General features: G+C 42.7%; 1 protein-coding gene across 1 annotated transcript in view; it reads left to right on the top strand.

Annotated features, from left to right (window-relative positions):
• Pgm5 (phosphoglucomutase 5) overlaps nt 1-20442 on the top strand; it is a 172499-nt gene that overhangs the window by 34434 nt on the left and 117623 nt on the right. The window contains exons 4-6 of the mRNA XM_021199023.2: nt 3150-3275; nt 5868-6058; nt 6667-6821. Of these exons, the coding sequence (XP_021054682.1) occupies nt 3150-3275; nt 5868-6058; nt 6667-6821 (472 nt within the window). The remainder of the gene's footprint in view (nt 1-3149; nt 3276-5867; nt 6059-6666; nt 6822-20442) is intronic.

Here is a 20442-nt window from a genome sequence, read left to right as displayed (position 1 = left end):
CATTATGTAAATGTACCACATTTTCTGTCTCCATTCCTTTGTTGAGGGACATCTGGGTTCTTTCCAACTTCTGGCTATTATAAATAAGGCTGCTATGAACATAGTGAGCATGTGACCTTATTACATTTTGGAGCATCTTTTGGGTATATGCCCAGGACATCTCTTCCATTCTTTATGTCTTCCTTTAGTGTTCTGTATACATTGCAGGGATTGATAAAGAGATCCCATTTAGGGCTGAGCACTCATTAATTACTTATCAACACTTGGATAAGTTATGAGTCGTATATTAACTCTTTTCCACTTCAGAAGAAGCTTCTCGGGCCAAGGTTGAAAGCAACATGAATCAACGGGTATAAGTAAAATATAAATAATATAAATACTTATTTGGCAGTTTGGTTACATGCCCATTTAACAGTAATAGATTTTTCCCCTAGAGTCTATGATTGCCTTGGCTTATGGGCTTTTGACCAGGCTCATAGTACCAGGAATTAATTCCCTCCTGCAAATTAGACCTCAAATCTAATCCAAAAGCAATTGGTTACCCCTATAACCTCCATTATTTTGCATCAGTGAAAAGTTTGTGCTTTTTATTAATCTAGTTAGGGGTACACACATTCAAAAATGTGCTCATGTGGACAACTAGACAACTTCATTTGTGTTCTATCTAACAAAATATTTAAATATGCCTGACTATATATATATATATATATATATATATATATATATATATATATATATGATTAGAACGACTGGAGTTCTAAGTGGGTGAGAGCTATCAGGGTGTCACCACCAAGAAGAATTCATATGTACTTTAATTGTTTGGGGGCATATTTAAGATTTTATAGTTTCTGAGAGACTGAGTCTTTGGGGAGCCCATTGTGATAATGGCATTGCTCCTAGGGTGACCTTTTAATAGTCCGGAAGTAGGTGGAGGACTTCCTGGCGCCTCAAAATAATTAGGAGATAATCCTTTGAGATAATTTATGTGCTGTAGTCTTGCTGTATTGAGTGTCGAGCAGTGCTTGACTTAACTGAGAACAAAGAGTCCTTGGAATCTCACAGTAAGGTGTCGAGAGCGTGTGTTAGATGATGAGAGGGTTTGAGTTTCCTGCATGTCTTGTTTCCTTGAACTGCTTCTCGCGGTTATCAAATATTCCTAGGTAAGCGATTCAAGAACTGAAGAATCAGAATGAAATTTCCAAAAATATCTTTTATTATAGAATAAATAAAATGTCTAAAGGCTCTGAGGTATAAAATCAAGCATTTTCAGATGGATAGTTCATGGACAGTGATTTTTAAATGATTTTCTGAGTTAATATTCTCTTCATTTCAGAAGATATGTGTAGTCTTCACTCCTTAAAAAGTAATTACATTTGAGTGGATATTCATATGTCAGCTTAAATGTAAAGAAAGTATTTTGAGACATGGACTTAACCAGTTGAAGGGGTCATTTATATTACACATTAAATATTGTACCTAGATATACTAAAAGATTATCTGGATTACTGAAAAATTACTGAAGGTTGGTTGATAATACCCCCCCACCTTTTTAAAAAAAATGATGGTCTATTTAGATTGAGGTTTTTTTTTTTTTAAAGACTTTTAAATTTATTTTATGTATTGAGTACACTGTAGCTGTACAGATGGTTGTGAGTCTTCATTTGGTTGCTGGGAATTGAAATTTTAGGACCTCTGCTCACTCTGGTCAACCCTGCTTGTTCTAGCCCACTCAGCTTGCTCAGGCCCAAAGATTTATTTATCGTTATACATAAGTACACTGTAGCTGACTTCCGATGCACCAGAAAAGGGTGTCAGATCTCATTACAGGTGGTTGTGAGCCACCATGTGGTTGCTGAGATTTGAACTCAGGACCTTGGGAAGAGCAGTCAGTGCTCTTACCCGCTGAGCCATCTCACCAGCCCGATAATAGCTTTAATGTAGGCTTAAGTATTTCAGTTTCAAAGCAATATGACATTGAAAAGATATATATATATATATATATATATATATATATATATATATATAATATTATATATATAATCTTTAAAAACTTAATATAAAATATAATATATAAAAACTTAATATAAAAATTATATATATATAATATTATATATATATATATAATCTTTAAAAACTTAATTATAGGGGTCTGGAAAGATGGTTTAGTATTTATGAGAGAGTACCAAGTTTGTATTCCAGCACCTAGGCAGCTCATATCCAGTCACAATTCCAACTTTAGGGGATCCAATACCCCTGACATTTGCAGGTGGCTGCACTCATGTGCATATACCCAGATATGTGTACACATACACACACACACACACACAATTAAAGAGATAAATAGATGTAACTACAAATTTAAAAAAACAGTACTTTTTTTTCTGGACAAAATTTTATTTCCCCCCAATTCAAATATTTACTTCTCCTTGGGAGAATATTTTCTGAGCATTCATTGTGCCTGATAGATATTTGAAAATAGTGCTATATCCTGTGTGCTGGGTCTTCATGAGTTAAATAAAAAGGTGGGATTCTCAGTGGCACATTGGAGAGCTCTTGTGTTTCCTGAGCATCTGCAGATGTTTGGCATTCCCCTGGAGATTTGGTACTAGGCTGAGTGTGAAAGAGTCAGAATATGCCCCACATCACCACTTCTGTGCTTGGATCCAGTGTGCATAATAACATGTGGAAAATAAGACCACAGCTGGGTCATTCCTTTATGTGTTTGTTTCACACCAGCTGAGTCATTTTTTGGCTAACCCTACAGGAAGGACCACTGCATATGTGAGATGATTGTTAGCATTGGTGTGTGTGCAGCTGGGGGGGAGAGAGGTGTTTGCTGACAAGGTATGGGCAGGAGTGGCCGTACACTTGTATTGTAAATTCTTCTAGTGGTTCATTTTATCCTTGCAAAAAGAATGTGGAATGATATTATTTGTACCTTTACTTATCTGAAAAGTCTGTTGCATTTTGGCTTTGCTATGATTTGAGGTCTGGTCTGGAGGTGGACATTTCCCTGACCATGTAGCATGCAGGTTATTCTGGGACTTTGACTAGAATTTTCCATCATTAGGGTGGTAATTCTTTTTATGTCTGTAAAGATCATTTCTGGGTATGCTCACCGACATCCCCTTCTGTTTTCCCATCATCAGTGGAGATTGTGGACCCCGTTGACATCTATCTCAATCTCCTCCGGACAATCTTTGACTTTAATGCCATCAAGAGTTTGCTGACAGGGCCCAGCCAGCTGAAGATCCGCGTTGATGCTATGCATGGAGGTGAGCCTGTGTTTTATTGTTTTTCTAAAAGCAGTGTCTGAGAACCATTGAGGAGACCGCTCTGTTTTCAGATATGCAGAATGCTCTAGAAAATTTTAGGATTCTAGTTACTTTCTGTTGATATAAATGAAAACAAAAATTGAACAAATAAATTTGGGGCTTTACCACATCGAGGGTCAAGTAGATCAAGACTGCCAATTCACTGACTTGAAAAATCATGCCACATTTTATAAACAGTGGAATAAAAGTTATCATGGAAAATATAGCTGACCAACTCCTTTCTTCAGTTAATCACAATGCGTATCACAATACCCAGTTACCTGGTAAAATCAAGAATCTTAATGCTTAATTAACCAGTCAGATTTATGTTTTAATAATATCACAATTTACAAGATGCCAAGACAATTTCAGAGCCAATTGATAACGATAAATGCTTTGTCCCAAGGATTCTAACCTTATGATGTCATAACCACCTGTGGCTGGCTGACGGCACGCTGGTTCATGTCCACCACAATTTGCCTTTTCCACTTTCTCCTCCCACTGCCCTCCTTCTCTCTGAAACTCTTAGCTCTGCCTCCCTTTTTCCTTTCCAATCATAGGCCTCCTGCTGTCCTAATGTGATTGGACAGGGAAAATCCTACAACACTTTTATAGTCAACCATTTACCTCTCTCAGTAGCCTCTGGCAGCTGCTCATCTCTCCTTTGCTTTCATTATTCTGCCTCATCTAGAAAGTCATACAAATGGAGAACAAACTCAGCAGTCTTTTGCCCCACATGTCATTCGGCCCAGTGTTTTGTAAAGCAGTGTTTTTGGCACACATGCCCCTTCTTGTTCTTTGTGACTGTTGAGTACTATTCCATTTTATTGACGTACCATGTTTTGTCTATTTGCTGGCTGATGGAAATTAGCCTTCGTGCCCCTGGTGTTGGGCTATGACAGTGAAAGCTGCTATGAAGAGTCACAAACAAGCCTTTATAGGAATGTATGTTTCCATTTGTTTTGGGAAAGTTTCTAGCAGCAGGATCGTGGAGTCCGGAGGTAAGCGTCTCCTGAGCTACATGAGAACGCAGCTCTTAACCAAAGTAGCCGTTCGGGTTACACGCAGCGGCAGCAGTGGTGAGGGCTTTGGTGTCTCTGAATCCCAGCAGCACTTTGTAGTGTCAGTCTTTCCTATTTCAGACATTTGGCTCCATCACTCTCCCTGTGTGAAGAGGTTTCTCTCTGCTGTTTAGTTCAGACTCATGTTTAGTGCTTCCTTGGCTGCCTGGCATGCTGAGCATCTTTTGGGACCTTGAGCACACTTGAGTCTGACCCTCCCTGGGCTTTGCTTGGATGACCTGTTGTTGGGATGTTTTGTTACTTCTTGGGCTGACCCAGCGCTCCAGGAAAAGCTCTTTCAAGTCCTTCGCCCGATCTGGCCCAGGAAAAAAGACGATTCCTTCTTCCTGAATTTTTGTGTTTGCATCCCATTGCCTGCCTCCTACTATATGTCCATCTTCAAATAGACTTGTCACCTTGGCTGAGGGCTGGGGAAACAGATGGTCAGATGTAGGTCACCTCCCTAGCCATGGGGACAGTGGAATTTAGCTATATCGTAGTCATATGGGCTGATTTGGAGAAAGATGTGGTTTTCTGAAACAAACCCAATGCTTCCACTAGAGAAGGGGACATGGGGACCAGGTCACAAGACAAGAGATGTTTATGGTGTGACCTCATGTGCATTTCAGCTGGCAGGAGTGCATGGTGACCCTATCACAGGCTCTCTCCTCCCTTGATTTTAATGGCTTCCACTTGTATGGGCCCCCTACTAGGACCCCTCTCAAATTAATATTCTTCCTCCAAGTCTTATTGAAAACACTGCATTCTCTGGGAAGTCTCACCTATGAGTATTGTTTCCTTAAGTCATTTGCGTTCAATTAGACCTTTCCCTTTTGGTCTCCCCTCTCCAATCATCTGTACATTGGACTTAACCTCACTATTAGATAAGAGCCCAGGAGTGTAGGTGTCGTGCATCTTACCCTCTTAAATCTGATCCTTTCAGTTCTTAACATAGGGGTTCTGTGTTAGGTCTTCTAGTGCATGGACCTTCTATTCTTGCTTAGTGGTCATTGTTCTGCAAGACGTGCCTTGCTTCGTACAAACCTCTGGGCTCTGGATGCTTATTTGGCAACATTACAACAGTTGTGCAAAGGGGATTGCTAGTGCCCTTTGGTGCTTTTGATATACTCAGTTGAAGTGCTTAGTACACGAAACACAGCAGGTAACAAATCATTATTACATACTTGATTTCTTTAAGGCAGTGTTTTATGAAATCATAAGGAAAAAATTTCATCTTTTTTTGGATGATTGACATCTTTTATCTACTCAACAGAGCCTCTGGCACATGGTAGATGATCAATAAATGGTAACTGATATGATTCTTATTTTATATTGTGCCTTAAAAATTACTGTATAAAGTCTCCTTCTTCTGGGCTATTAAGTTAATTGTTATCTTTTTATTACCAGAAGAAAAACACCTAGGGAAGAACATTCTTCAAATATTTTTATATTTTTTTCTATCTTTTTAAAATTATTATTATTATTTTTTTAGTTATGGGACCCTATGTAAGGAAAGTTCTGTGTGATGAACTGGGAGCTCCAGCCAATTCCGCAATAAACTGTGTCCCATTAGAAGACTTTGGAGGGCAGCACCCGGACCCAAACCTGACCTATGCGACCACCCTTCTGGAAGCCATGAAGGGGGGAGAATATGGATTTGGAGCTGCATTTGATGCTGATGGGGTGAGTGAGAGGGTTTCCAGTCGGCTGACCCTCTGATCACGTGATGGAAGAAACATCAGAAACCAGAGACTGGAAATCCTGTGCGTAGGGCACTGGGCTCAGAGCGCATGTGCGTGACTCTGGGCTCGGCTGCCGAACTGCTGTTCCCTGCTAGATAACACCGTGAAACAGCCACAGCTTTTCTTAGTTTCAGATTGATGGATGTTATTTAGAAATCATTTCTTAAAAAACAAACAAACAAAAAAAACCAGCCAGGCAATAAATTTTCATTTATTGCTGGCTTCGTTGAAAGTACCACATTAAGAGACCGGCTAGTTATCAATTACTACCACTCTCCAGTCCATGTGGGGGGAGGAAGAGACTGAGTCTGTGGAAGTCACTGAAGCATGAAGGAGCTGTGCACACATCTCAGCAAGTGGACCGAATCCCAGCTGTATCAAGATTCTAGGCCCCTGAGGGATTTATATGGTTTCTCACACTTCCTTTGGCCAATTCAAATTGTTTTCGTCTGTTTCAGTGGCAGGAAAGTGGCTTGTGTTAATGATGGAAACTGGGTACGAAGACCAGATGCTTCTTAGTGATAATCTTCACACATTCCTCCCCCACAGGACCGTTATATGATCCTTGGTCAAAATGGCTTCTTTGTGAGTCCCTCAGACTCCCTCGCCATCATCGCTGCCAACCTCTCTTGCATTCCGTATTTCCGTCAGATGGGGGTTCGCGGGTTTGGGAGGAGTATGCCAACCAGCACGGCTCTGGACAGGTAAGCAGGACGTTACTAAGATGTAGCACATGATAAACCTCTGAGCCACAGCCCCTCTGTTGGTGACTGGTAATCTTTTTCCCTGCTCCACTGCTAGCCTGGGGACTTCAGGATGTGATGTGATATAGCAGCATGAGATTCAAGTGGTCTGAGCTGGGTTCTTTTTTTTTTTTTTTTTTTAAATTATTTTCTTTATTTACATTTCAAATGCTATCCCGAGAGTTTCCTATACCCCGCCCCCCACCTCTGCTCCCCTACCCACCCACTCCCACTACTTGGCCCAGGCCTTGCCTTGTGCTGGGTCATATAAAGTTTGCAAGACCAAGGGGCCTCTCTTCCCAATGATGGCTGATTAGGCCATCTTCTGCTACATATGCAGCTAGAGACACAANCTCAGGGGGTACTGGTTAGTTCATATTGTTGTTTCACCTACAGGGTTGCAGCCCCCTTCAGGTCCTTGGGTGCTTTCTCTAGCTCCTCCATTGGGGACCCTGTGTTCCATCCAATAGCTGGCTGTGAGCATCCACTTCGGTGTTTGCCAGGCACTGGCATAGCCTTACAAGAGTCCGCAATATCAGGGTCCCTTCAGCAGAATCTTGCTGGCATGAGCATTAGTATCTAGGTTTGGTGGCTGATGATGGGATGGACTCCCGAATGGGGTAGTCTCTGGATAGTCCATCCTTTCATCTTAGCTCTAAATTTTGACTCTGTACCTATATCCTTTCATGAGTATTTTGTTCCTTATTCTAAGGAGGAATGAAGTATCCACCCAGTGGTCATCCTTCTTGGTTTTCTTCTGTTTGGGTTCTTCTTTTTTATTTGATCTCTATGTCTTACTTTTTAAAATCTGTAAAATGGGATACTTACAGTGTCATCCTTGCATAGATTGTGGTGAGGTATGGATGACATCATGCTTTCTGTCACCAGAGGCGCTTGTCCATTCCTTTACTACAGATTTCTTTGCTGTTGGCTTGCTTCATTTGATACGTTTTGTTCATCCATATGCATTTCATTAAAACACAGTAAATATCTCATAAATATGTAGTCTTCCTGAATCTGAAGGTATATATAAATATATATATATGTGTGTGTGTATGTATACATGTATACATATGTATGTATATATTATATATATACATACATATATAATATACATACATTTTTTATATATAATATACATACATATGCATACACACACACATACACACACACACACACACACACGCGCGCGTGTGTGTGTGTGTGTGTGTGTGTAAAATGAAAAGAGCAGGGAATTTGAGGCCAGATTATATTATATATAAGACTCAGCTTTTGTCTTCATCTGGTGAGTTGAAACAGGGATGCTACACTGCAGGTTGGTTGTAAGGATGAAATGGCAGAGAACACCCACAGGAGGTTCATTCTGGGGGCCCTTGAAGTGGGACCTGGATTGGATCAAACCCAGAGCCTAGAACCTGCTAGGCAAGCTCTCCGTGACGGAGCTCCATTCTTGTTTTCAAACACCTGATGTCTTCAAACTGTGTTTATTCTTATAAGAACAGAGCTATACATGATGCCAAGGTATAGTGCATGATACCCAAAAGTCCGGACAGTTCACACCGCTGCAGAAACAGCGATCGATTTATAACCTTCAATTTTCTATTAATACATTCTTCTTTATCATCTGAAACCAATATGACATTTAAATTCCCCCTGAACATCCCCAAAATATTTTGAGGTTAATTTCCCGAAGGTCCTATCCAAGACCACACATTGGGTCTGGTTGTGACATGTGGTGTTCTTATTTAGCACAATTCCTGTCCTTCGGCAGAGGTATTTGGAGATCTGGTTGGTTGGGTTATCCTACAGAATTCCACCTTCTAGATGGTGTGACTATTTTCTTGTGCCGCTACTTTTCAATCCTTCATATTGTAAGAGTTATATGCTGTGAAATGTATAAACTCGAGAGTGAATAAAGTCTGAAGGTGTAAACATGTATTAACCACCATTAAGACAAAGGTGTGCTTTAATCCCAGCACTTGGGAGGCAGAGACAGGTGGATTTCTGAGTTTGAGGCCAGCCTGGTCTACAGAGTGAGTTCCAGGATAGCCAGGTCTACACAGAGAAACCCTGTCTCCAAAAAACCAAAAACCAAAACAAAAAAACAAAACAAAACAAAAAACAAACAAAACAAAAAACAAACAAAACAAAAAACAAACAAAAAAATAAAACAGACAAAGGTGTGGCTTGTTCTCAGAATTCCCCAAACTCTCCTATCTCTTCTGGTTCCTGCAGACAGCCATTGCCATAGTTTCTGCCACTAATGAGGCCTGCCTCTTTTCAACTAGACATGGGTGAGATCCTCTGCATGTCACCCTCCATGAATCCCTTTTTGACTTATCCTTATCATTGCATTTATCAGAAGTGCATCTCTCCTTGCTATGCAGTATATTAATATGTGAGAATATCACCATTTGTTTTTCCAGATTCTCATTGATAGACAGCTGGGCTCTCTGCAGCTGGTAGCTATTTAAGGGTTTTGTTGTTGCTGTTGCTGACACATTTTAATCACGCCAGGGTAAATATCTAAGAATAAATATTGATTTTTAGGATAGTTGTAATTCAATAAGCTGAAAACTTTTTTCTACCATATGTGTTTCTCAGAAATGTAGAGGTCGTAGTTGCTTCATATCCTTACTGATATCTGGGGCTTGGGACAGATTTTTTAACTGTGGTCATTCTATTGTGTGATAGATATCATTTTATTGTAGTTTAAAATCCCACTACACAATAACTGACAATTTTGAATGATTTTGTAAGCACACCAGCTCCTTGTTACCTTCTTCCGTTGTGTATTCATTCAAAGGGTATTTGCATGTACTTAAAGTTGCCTTACTGTGTTTTGTGTTACTGATTTATGGAGGCTTATATATATATTTTGGATTAGCCTTTCGTCAAATATAGTATTGCTTGTATTTTCCCTGCCTGTAGTTTGCCCCCCAACCCTCTATGTGTGTGCACATTTGTGTGTTTGTGTGCATGGGTATGTGCATGTACGTGTGTGTGTGTGTGTGTGTGTGTGTGTGTGTGTGTGTGTGTGCATATGTGTATGTATGCATATGGAGGCCAGAGGTTAACCTCAGGTATCATTTCTCAGATGATGGCCACACTTCACTTTTGAGACAGGGTCTCTCACTGGTCTGAAAATCATCAAGTGATCTACTGATCTGTATGTCTGCCATACCAGGGCTGGGATTACCAATCTGCTACTACACCCAGCTTTCTAACACAAATTTTGGGCACACACTTTACTGACTTGTACTATCTCCTTAGCTTCTGCTTTCCATTTTCCAATTAGTGCCTCCCAATGGGCAGAGGTTCTACATTCTTATTAAATCCAGTTTGCTAATTTCTTCTTATGCTTCACTAACTATGTTGTTACTATAAAGGCTTTTGACTTCTTTGAGAAATATTTGCTTACTGTGGTTGTGTGATACTATTCCTGGGAGACATGAGCGAGCATCTACTCGACCCAGTAAGGAACTCAAGGCAGACCAACGTCAGGACACTACCAAAGTCCAACTTGGTGAACTGATGTTTATTGGGGTTGCTTACAGGAATTAGGGTGAGGAGTTATTTACAGGGGCAGAAGTGACTCAAAGACAGCTGCATCATGCAAAGCCCTCCCCAGCATGGGTGTCAACTCATGAAAGCTGGAATCCAGAACTCCCTGCACAGCCTGCAGGTAGCTCACTAGGCTGGGCAGTGTCCTTTCCAGCAGTTCAGGTGGTCTGAGACTCTTTGAGTAGCTGGATGACCTGTTTCTTCCAGGTGACTTGGCTGGTCTGAGCTACGTCTTAAAAGCTCAACTTATTTGAGACTCTCTCAACAGTCCTTACAGCTTATATATGCTGTGGAGGGGAGGGGCCTAGTGTACCTGGTCAGTTTCAGGCCCGTCCTGAAGCCACTGAGTTATTTATTGCCCCCCAAGATGGGTGGTTCTCAGAGGAAATTGCTGTCCAACACGCTTAAGGTTAAAAAGATATTTTCCCTGTGTCTTTCTTCTGAAAAGTTTTAACATTTATGACTGTGGGTTAGTAACCCCATCCTTCCACTTGAGGCCCTGTCTATCTACTAGAGGTGGACTCTTCAAGTCCCCTCTCCACAGTGTGGGGCATTTTGGCTAAGGGCACTCCCATTGAGCCCTTATTTTTTGGTTCCTTTTTATGTGTGCTATGAGGTAACAGTTGAGGATTATCTTTTCCCATGCTCAGTTGCTCCAACTCTGTTACCAGGAGGAATTTCCTGTCCCCTGATTAGTATTGATTTTATTGTTACAAATTGACTGGAGATATTCATCTCTTTTATCCTGTTCTATCCATTTTGCTTGTCTTTACAAACATACCACACTGAAATCAGGCCAGCCCTCCCGTTGTTTCTACTCTTTGTCTAATTAGAACATATGTATCCAGTAGGCCTCTCCATTACCAAACATGTCTTAGAATGATGTGTCCGTTTACACCAGAGCCCTTTGAGACCTTGACTGAGGTCATGTTGAATCTATGGGGCCATTTCAGGAGGACTGCAATTTAATGATGTCGGCTTTCACAGTCTATGGATGTATTTCAAAGTAGCTTTTCTTGAGTGTCTTACATATATATAAACTTGAAGTTTTTAGTGCAGGTACCTCATGGTTCTTGTTACATGTTGATCCTGTTGGGAGTGAAATAGTTTGTTTGTTTTTTTTTTAAAGAGAATTATTTTATTATTTTTAATTTTTATTTGTGTGTACGTATGTATCTCTGTGAGTGAATGCCATATGGTTCAGGCTCCCAGGGAAAGGATCCAGGGCATGATGTAGTTTATTTGATATCCCAAGATTCTACTTAACCCAATTTTATAATTTAGACAGAATTTGCATGTATACCACTTAACCTGACAATAGTTGTTTGGAACTTGTATCAGTCATTCCTCTCGACCTGTTAATGATGAGCCAGTCATCAGGGGAGTTAAGAGCCTTGTGCTGGCAAGATTCGACCCTGTATCTCCTGATACACTCACTGAGGATCCAGAGGGTGCTAGCTGAAGCGGTTGCAAACTCTGCCCAGCTCTCCTCTGGGGTAGCCAACAGCTTACTGAGCCAGGGCCAGGAGTGGGATGTTTCATTCTGACAACAGAAACCATTTGTCCTCTTTTCTCGTGGAAATGTCCCAGGAGCTCTTGATTTCACTTTATCCACTTTCCCAAGAAAACCTTCGTTCAGTCAAGCCAGAGGCCCTGCTTAGAGATGCACAATGGGCCTGTTCTGATACGTGAGTGACCGTTTAAAAGGATTATTCATGCTTGCCGGTTGGGATTCAGGATTCTGTGGGGCTCTGACGTGCTGATTTGTTTTGGGTATTTGATCTGCTGGGTAGCTCCCTTGTGGGTTCTCATGATGGACACTTTATAAGCCTCTTTCTTCCTGCTGAACAAATGCAGGTTGGTCTTCTTGTGGTTTTCCAAATAACTTGTTGTTGTCATTATTGTTGTTATTGCTATTATTAAGTACATGAAACCATAGGTTTGTGTCCACAAATGCCAGAGTAACCTTGAATGCTTGAGAGATGGACAATGACCCACTTAATTAACCCTTGGTATTTCAGAATGGGCTGGGCACCTTTGAAACTGACGAGTTATCCAAACTTTCATTGTTCACAAATAGAGCTGGTGTTTCCCAGGGAAAGACTTTCATTGTCTTTAACTTCCATTCTCACAGTATCACAAAGACAAAGATTCCATTTACCCCCGGATAATAAACTTTCAGTGTTGAAAATGGCATTTTTTGGGGACCCTGTCATCTGAATGTGTCTGATTCTTGGTACAGATGAGCTGGGTTGTTGAAAACATTCTGGGTCAGATGATTGGTGAAGCAATGCACATTCGAAGGGTGTTTGTGGCCCAAGGTCTGTCTCCACCCACATGGAGGTACTAAATCATCTCTGGTGTCATCATCATTTAGTAATATTTATGACGCTCCTATCTGTGCTTGGGGCTGTGCCGAAAGCTGTGCAAGGCAAGGCAAACATGCAGGCTCCAGCCTTGCTCACTAGGGAGAGTTCTACTCTTACAGGAGTCCAGCATCCCTGAAGACATCCAAAGGGTCCAGCTACGAGAATGTTTTGACTACAAACAAGGCCACAAAGGGTCCATATGTATAAACAGGACAGTGACAGACTAGTGACCTTCAACTCCTCTGCCCCTCTTTTTGGCTCTTGGTGCCACCTGCGTGTCCAGTATTTATTCGCTAGAAAATATTTTCTAAGTACGTTCTTTGCCCTTGATGTGGTCCCTTGCTATGGCAGAACTTACTGTCTAACAAGACAGAAAATAACATGTAAAGAAAAAAAGCATAGACACACAAATTGGAATATAAGTTATGGGGATAGGAAGTTGGTACCATAAACTTGGTGAGGTGAGGAGGGCATCTTGCTTAGAAAGGGTAGTTACAGAAAGACTCTGAGGAGGTCATAGGTAGGTCATGGGCCATCAGAGACATGCAGCTGGGCCTGGCTGTGAGGCTGGGCTGAGGAGTCCCATATAACACATATGAAAGCACTTACCCGTGAGTCTGTGGTTTGCTGTGGTTGCCTGCCAATCCTCAGTCTACAGTACGGACTGTAGCTTATCTTGATCATGCTCAGCTGGTTCCTGGAATTCAGACAGTGTTAATCCTGCAAGTATGCGGGATTCTACTGATGTATGGTGACCTCGACCCTTGCCACATCCACAGCTCCGTGCTGTTTCATCTCCTGAATCAGTCATGATGTACAAGGCAACGAGACGGATAGTGATGAGTTAGGGCCGATCACTCGGCTTCCACAGATTGCTTTTGCAACAAAACGATGGGAGCATTTTTGCCTCAGCAGATAAATATGGCCATGCCTCCTAGTGAAACAGCAGAGGGAAAAATTGGGAAAGCCTTTATCACAGATTGCCATGAACCTCTTCGCACCCATTAGAATGAAGGCAGGAAGGAACCTGGGCTCTGAAATGAGGCTTTACAGATGGCTTAGTGGTTCAGAGCTACTCTTGCAAAGGACCTGAGTTTGCTTCCTAGCACCCACATTGGTCAGTTCACAACTGCCTATAAGTCCAACTCCAGGAAAGCTGATACCTTCTTCTGCCTTCTGCTCATGTGCACACACCTACACAAAGATGTACATGCAACACATCATCAAAAAATTCCAAAAAAGGAGGGTGGCTTACCAAAGAGAATCTGTGGAGGCATAAGTGAAATTAGGGAAACTTCCCAAGGTCAGAAAAGAATGGGGAGGCCAGTGTGACAGTAATCACTGATGTGACTCCCTAGGACCGGGAAAGGCTGTTGCATGAAGGGAGAGAGAGGTAATGAACTCTGCCCTCTCTCCCTCCACTCTCCTGCTATTGCCTCCGACTGACTTAACCCAGAGGGAGCCTGGGAATTCCCTTTGGGAAGGAGAGCAGGACACTGAGTGAAATGAGGATCAAGGAATGGAAGGGAGCCACCAAAGAGTCACCAGGGCGACCAGCACACAAGCCAGCCTTTCTGGCCCTCTCAACTTGCTCACTATACATCAGTCTCTCTCCTTTGTGGGACCTCAACTTAGACAGGTTTGTCATACCCATCATTTTGTACCTGTATTATTATTATTATTATTATTATTATTATTATTATTATTATTATTATTATATTATTGGTTTCTTACATAACTAGGTTTTGGGTGCTGGTGATCAAACCCAGGGCTTTGCACATGGTAGGCAGAGCGCTGCACCACTGGCCTATGTTCCAGACAGGAGGGTTTCTTTCTTCTCTCTTAGAACATTCAACATTTGGGTTTTCTCTGATTTACTGCTCCAACACAGGCCACGGTAGCATGTTTGAGCATCCCACTGTGTTTGGACTCTGTCTCCACTTCCCAACCTCGTGTTGAGTGCTCTGCTTCTCATGTTCTTTCTTCCTTGGGTTATTGCAATAATTGTTCATCTTCATCCCTTATTCTGGATTCCCCCAAGGACATTGTTTGAAAGCACAAAATCATACCTCTCTCCTTCCTAAAATCTTTCTGGTGTTCCGGTGCCTGGGTACACAGTTCCCACCAGTCCCTGGTATGCTGACTTCTTTCTGCCTTTCAGATCCATGCGGCGTATGGTTCCCCTGGTCCATGAGCTCCCCTGGTCCATGAGCTCCCCTGGTCCATGAGCTCCCCTGGTCCATGAGCTCCCCTGGTCCATGNTCCCCTGGTCCATGAGCTCCCCTGGTCCATGAGCTCCCCTGGTCCATGAGCTCCCCTGGTCCATGAGCTCCCCTGGTCCATGGGCTCCCCTGGTCCATGAGCTCCCTTGGTCCATGAGCTCCCCTGGTCCATGGGCTCCCCTGGTCCATGGGCTCCCCTGGTCCATGAGCTCCCCTGGTCCATGGGCTCCCCTGGTCCATGGGCTCCCCTGGTCCATGAGCTCCCCCGTGCATGTGCAGGTGCTTCTCTGAGCGTTGCCGTTACCTGCCTCACTCCAGCTCATTGTTTCCTTTTGAGTTTGGAGTCCAGCGTGACCTTTGAGTCTTTGGCGCCAAAGACCCTCCACCTTCGAGCAGAGTGTGAGCCTTGCTCTTCTCCGATCCTTTGCCACTATAATAACGGGAACTAAAAACTGTCCCTTTCCTCTCAAACTGGCATAGAACTTGTTTTTAGTGTATACTTAGTAAATGAATGAGTGACATTTCTTCAGTTTGGGTACTTAACCATTTTGGAAAAATGGCTTGCTGAACACCACTGATCAGTGCATATAATTCTGAAAGGTTACTGTGCACTGCCAACAGACCTCCGTTGACTTTTGCACCAAGATAAATTTTGTGAAACTATCACTCAGATACAGGGGAAATAGACACACATGCTAAGGAGAAAGCAAAGGATGCCAAAGGACCCAGTCTTAGCTGGGTGTTGTGTTAGTCAGGGTTTCTATTCCTGCACAAAGCATCATGAGCAAGAAGCAAGTTGGGGAGGAAAGGGTTTATTCAGCTTACACTTCCATGTTGCTGTTCATCACCAAAGGAAGTCAGGACTGAAACTCAATCAGGCCAGGAAGCAGGAGCTGATGTAGAGGTAGTGGAGGAATGTTCCTTACTGGCTTGCTTCCCTGGCTTGCTCAGCTTGCTTGCTTTCTCTCTCTCTCTCTCTCTCTCTCTCTCTCTCCTTCCTTCTTTCTTTTTTTTATTAGATATTTTCTTCATTTACATTTCAAATGCTATCCCGAAAGTCCCCTATACCTCCCCTGTCCTGCTCCCCAACCCACCCACTCCCACTTCCTGGCCCTGGCGATCCCCTGTACTGGAGCATATAATCTTCGAAAGACCAAGGGCCTCTCCTCCCATTGATGATCGATTAGGCCATCCTCTGCTACATATGCAACTAGAGACACAAGCTCTGGGTGTGTGTGGGGGTACTGGTTAGTTCATATTGTTGTTCCTCCTATAGGGTTGCAGACCCCTTTAGCTCCTTGGGTACTTTCTCTAGCTCCTTCATTGGAGGCTCAGCTTGCTTTCTTATAGAACCCAAGACTACCAGCCCAGAGATGGTCCCACCCACAAGGAGCCCTGCCCCCTTGATCACTAATTGAGAAAATGCCCCACAGCTGGATCTCATGGAGAGGCATTTCCCCAAATGAAGCTCCTTTCTCTGTGATAATTCCAGCTTGTGTCAAGTTGACACAAAACCAGCCAGTACATGAACATGTATGCGTCCTTTGAGAGTTGAATTTTTAGAAATGGCAGGTGAGTACTGAAACCTGTGTCACAAGTGACTTAATGTGCGAGGAAATGATAGTCACATTCTGGCTAATAATTAAAATCTGTTCCTACCTAGGTCTCTGCTGCATGCCTTGGTAGACAGGAAGAGCAGTGAGCTCAGTCTTAGGACGTTTAGAGTATCAGTTCTCAACCTTCCTAAGACCGAGACCCTTCACTTCACATTGTGGTGACACCTCAACGATAAAGTTATATTTGTGGCCATTTCATAATTATAATTTTCTACTGTTACAATTATAACATAGATATCCATGTTTTCTGATGGTCTTCAGTGACCCCTGTGAAAAGGTCATTAGACCTCCCTCCAAGGAGTCAAGGCCCACAGGTTGAGAACCAGTGGTGTAGCAGACGCCTCACACTTCTTCCTGTGTAGTTTTTGTGCTCATGTCCTGGGAAGGATGATGGGAGCGTGTGTGCCCCACTATCCAGCATTTCTAAGTGTAGGTATCCGGTGGGACAGTGGTATAGAGGAGGGCATTTGAGTGTGGCAAGAGTGAGAGGAATAATGGACATTTCTGAACAGAAGGTGCCCAGACTCCTGAGATATTGGATACATCATCTTCTTTCATGTTTTCAGAGTCACTATATTAGGCTCTGTGGGTTTGTCAGAAAAACAACTGTTGGATGGCTATTAAGTGGTCTGAGCTCCAAACGATGTCATTTTCCTTTCTCTCCCAAGTGAATGGAAAGATGAATGACTTCTGAAGTCCCCTCTCTCGGGTCTGCTCTCTCCATAAGGATTCTTCATCATTCCCCATGCTGCCCGGGATAGGTATTGAGATTGGCAAAGGTGTCCAGGACCCTGTTTTCAGTCCTTTTACTGATGCCGTTTCCTTGGCCGTAGGGATATCATATTGACCACTGACAGAATTCGCCATGCTGAGTGAATCTCCTTAGCATCATCATGATTTTGACCGGGGTTAAAGACTAAAGCAGGGTTTCAGAGATTTCCACTAAATCAGTGGTATGTCATTATTTGTAGCTTTGTTTTGATTTGTGGAGGATGTATTTGCTTAAATAAGCTCCTTCATTCCTCATGACTTAAAATATGTATCTATTGTAGAAAGCAATCCAAGGGTTAGAGAGGTGAGCCAGCGTTTTAGAAAGCAATCCTGTTGGTTACTGTAAAGGGTAGTGAGGTAACCGGCCAGAGAGCACTGCTTTGTGTCTTGATGATGGTGGTAGTTACACAATTATGTAGCCTTGCTAAGTTCCATGGAGCTATACAATTAAAATTAAGGAAAGGGAGATAATGAATCTAATTTTTATAAGTTATACTTTAATAAAAGCAACAAAATAATCGAACCTGTTTCTGTAAAAGAGAAGAATGCATTTCTTTTGAGTCTTCCTCTAGGGCCAGCATCAGGAACCATCATTTACTGTGCATGACTCCCTTTGTCACCACAGGGGTTTGCACACACAGACCTTACTGAAAATGTTGGTTGGAGTCAGGAGACAGGAGGGGTCTCTGAATTTTTCTTCTTCATGCTGAATCAGAACATAAATGTGCCAGCAGCAACTTCATCTTCTTTGACAAACAAAGACTTACCTTTTTCATTTAGAGCTGGAAAAATTTTACAGTTTGAAAACCAATAGTCAAATTTCTTAACCACAGAAAACATACAGGGAAGCCAGCCAGCAGGGTAACCCTCATCCATGTGCTTGGCATGTAGCATTGCTTTTACATGAGAGAAAGCGATGCAGCATCCTAAGTCCACTGTGTGTCTCCAGGATGTGAGAATGTTGATTTTTATATGTGCTTCTATTCTGAAATGCTTTTTTGGTAACTCCCATTAACAACAACAAAATTAAATGACTTTTAAGTTTTAACCTCCCAGGGTCATGGTAAGCTGGGCCAGCTGTCACATAGCTCAAATGCTGGCTGAATATCATTGGTTTTACTTGAGGGAGGAGAGAAAAGTGAGGAGGCTCAGAGGGGGAATGGAGAAGCTCCCCAGGGTGCTGCCAGCTCAACTGAGAGGAGAATACTACTGCATTTTTATCTCCCATGAGCTCTGGGATAAGAATACTGTTTTCCCCCCAAATCCACAGAAATATTGGAACAGACTATATTGTAGACACTGTATTTTTATAGAAAAGATATGATGCTAAGAGGTTACATAACTTGTCTGAGGTCAGATGAAAATAAAGATACCATCAAGGCTGTAACCATCAGATTGTCTGCCTCAAGTCTTGTTGTTTCTTTACTACTCCTGCTGTTTGAAGCGACAGAAGTTCTGGCTGTACAGGAATGGATGTCACTTGTGTGGTTGGCCTGGGGATCCATGTGGCAGGAGAGATATATATTGCCCAAATGGTGGTAGATAGCACCAGACACAAATAAATAATTTTAACTAAAAAAGGCCTTGTAATTTTAATCCTTTTTTCATTTGTTTGTTTGTTTGTTTTTAATCATGTCCCTCTCATTAGTCAAACTTGGGAGGAAGCACTTCCTGGCTTTAACACGGGACTTCCAGGAAAATCTTGTCAGGAGTTCAAGGTAAAGTTGGAATGTACGTACACCCTTGCCCCAGGGTCTGCTTGAAGCTGTAAGATCAGCACCAGCAGCTGCACCAAGGGTATGGATCTGGTTTCAGCAGCTTTGCCAGGCTGTCTTCTGTGCAAGTAGGGTAAGCGGATAAGATTCCTTCTCTCTGAGAGTTTTAAATCTAAGACAGACAACACTGGTGTCCCAAAACGTAAATGGTGTTAATGAAGTGTGATGGCTTTCTTCAGTAGGGAATGGGCTAGCCATCGCTTTTCAGATGGCCATGCCTAAAGGGGAGAATCAATCAATCAATCAAACAAACAAACCAGGACTCTTGGCTGTCTCTGTCTGTATACTCTGCACAGATGAGAGTGGAGGCCTGGCTTGATTGTCTTCAGCTCGGCTCAGCTCTGGTTTCTACCTGAGGTATGACCGTGGCATTTGGATTTACAGCTGCTTCTTGAGTCCCTGACTGCATCTGTGGTTTATATCCCAGCATTGAGTTCAGGCCCGTATTTGAGACGGCAAGATCTCTATCCAGGACTCAGATTGTATCCGTCAGGGCCTTTGTACAGAACAGGAGAGAAATGAGAGGAAGCGGGACCTAAATAGTTAAGCAGTGTTTGGCCCACACAAAGCGTAGGCCGGCCTCAGGTGAACCTTGATCCAGCAGCTCCTTTAACCTGGTTATTCTCCTTTCTGCTTTCCCTTGGAAGGTGTTGCTTGCACCTCCAGTCTCCTCACTCGCTCGCTCCGGCTCTCTAGAGCAGAGTGGATGGAGCAAATGTCACAGTTTCTAGACCTCACAGCACTCTGCATATGAGTCTGAGAGACAAGGCAATGAACACATGTCCTTGAGACTTGAACTGGTTAGAGATTTCAACTGGGTCATAGCCAGTAGGGTGGGTGGACAGCCTTAAGCCTCTCCTCCCCCCCCCCTTAAGCAGAGCTGGGATGAGGATCATTTCTTCTTAGAACAAATGATGTTAATGGATACATTTGTTCTTTTTGCCCACTGAAAGTAGTACTTGTAGCCACATTGTAACCCATTAGACGGCAAAGTGCTGTGAAGTTCAGGAGGCTGTTGGGGTACAGTTTCAGAAGGGAATTCAGAGTCCTCTTCTTTTTCCTCCCTATGCCCCTGCCAAATCCTCCACTACTCATGACGAACAAAGCATTAAACTTGCAATGGCAGCCCTTGCCCATGATGTTGTTTTTCAAAACAAGGCTTCTCTGTGTGGTCACGCACGACCTTCATACACATACAAGGTCACACAGGCCTCTGTTCGCTCTTCCTTCCTTTCCTCCTCCTCCTCCTCCTCCTCCTCCTCCTC

The sequence above is a fragment of the Mus pahari genome, chromosome 1, assembly GCF_900095145.1.
Source record: "Mus pahari chromosome 1, PAHARI_EIJ_v1.1, whole genome shotgun sequence".
In the NCBI taxonomy this organism is placed as follows: domain Eukaryota; kingdom Metazoa; phylum Chordata; class Mammalia; order Rodentia; family Muridae; genus Mus; species Mus pahari.
Note: the sequence above shows the minus strand (reverse complement) of the source record. Positions and strands in the feature narration are given on the sequence as shown.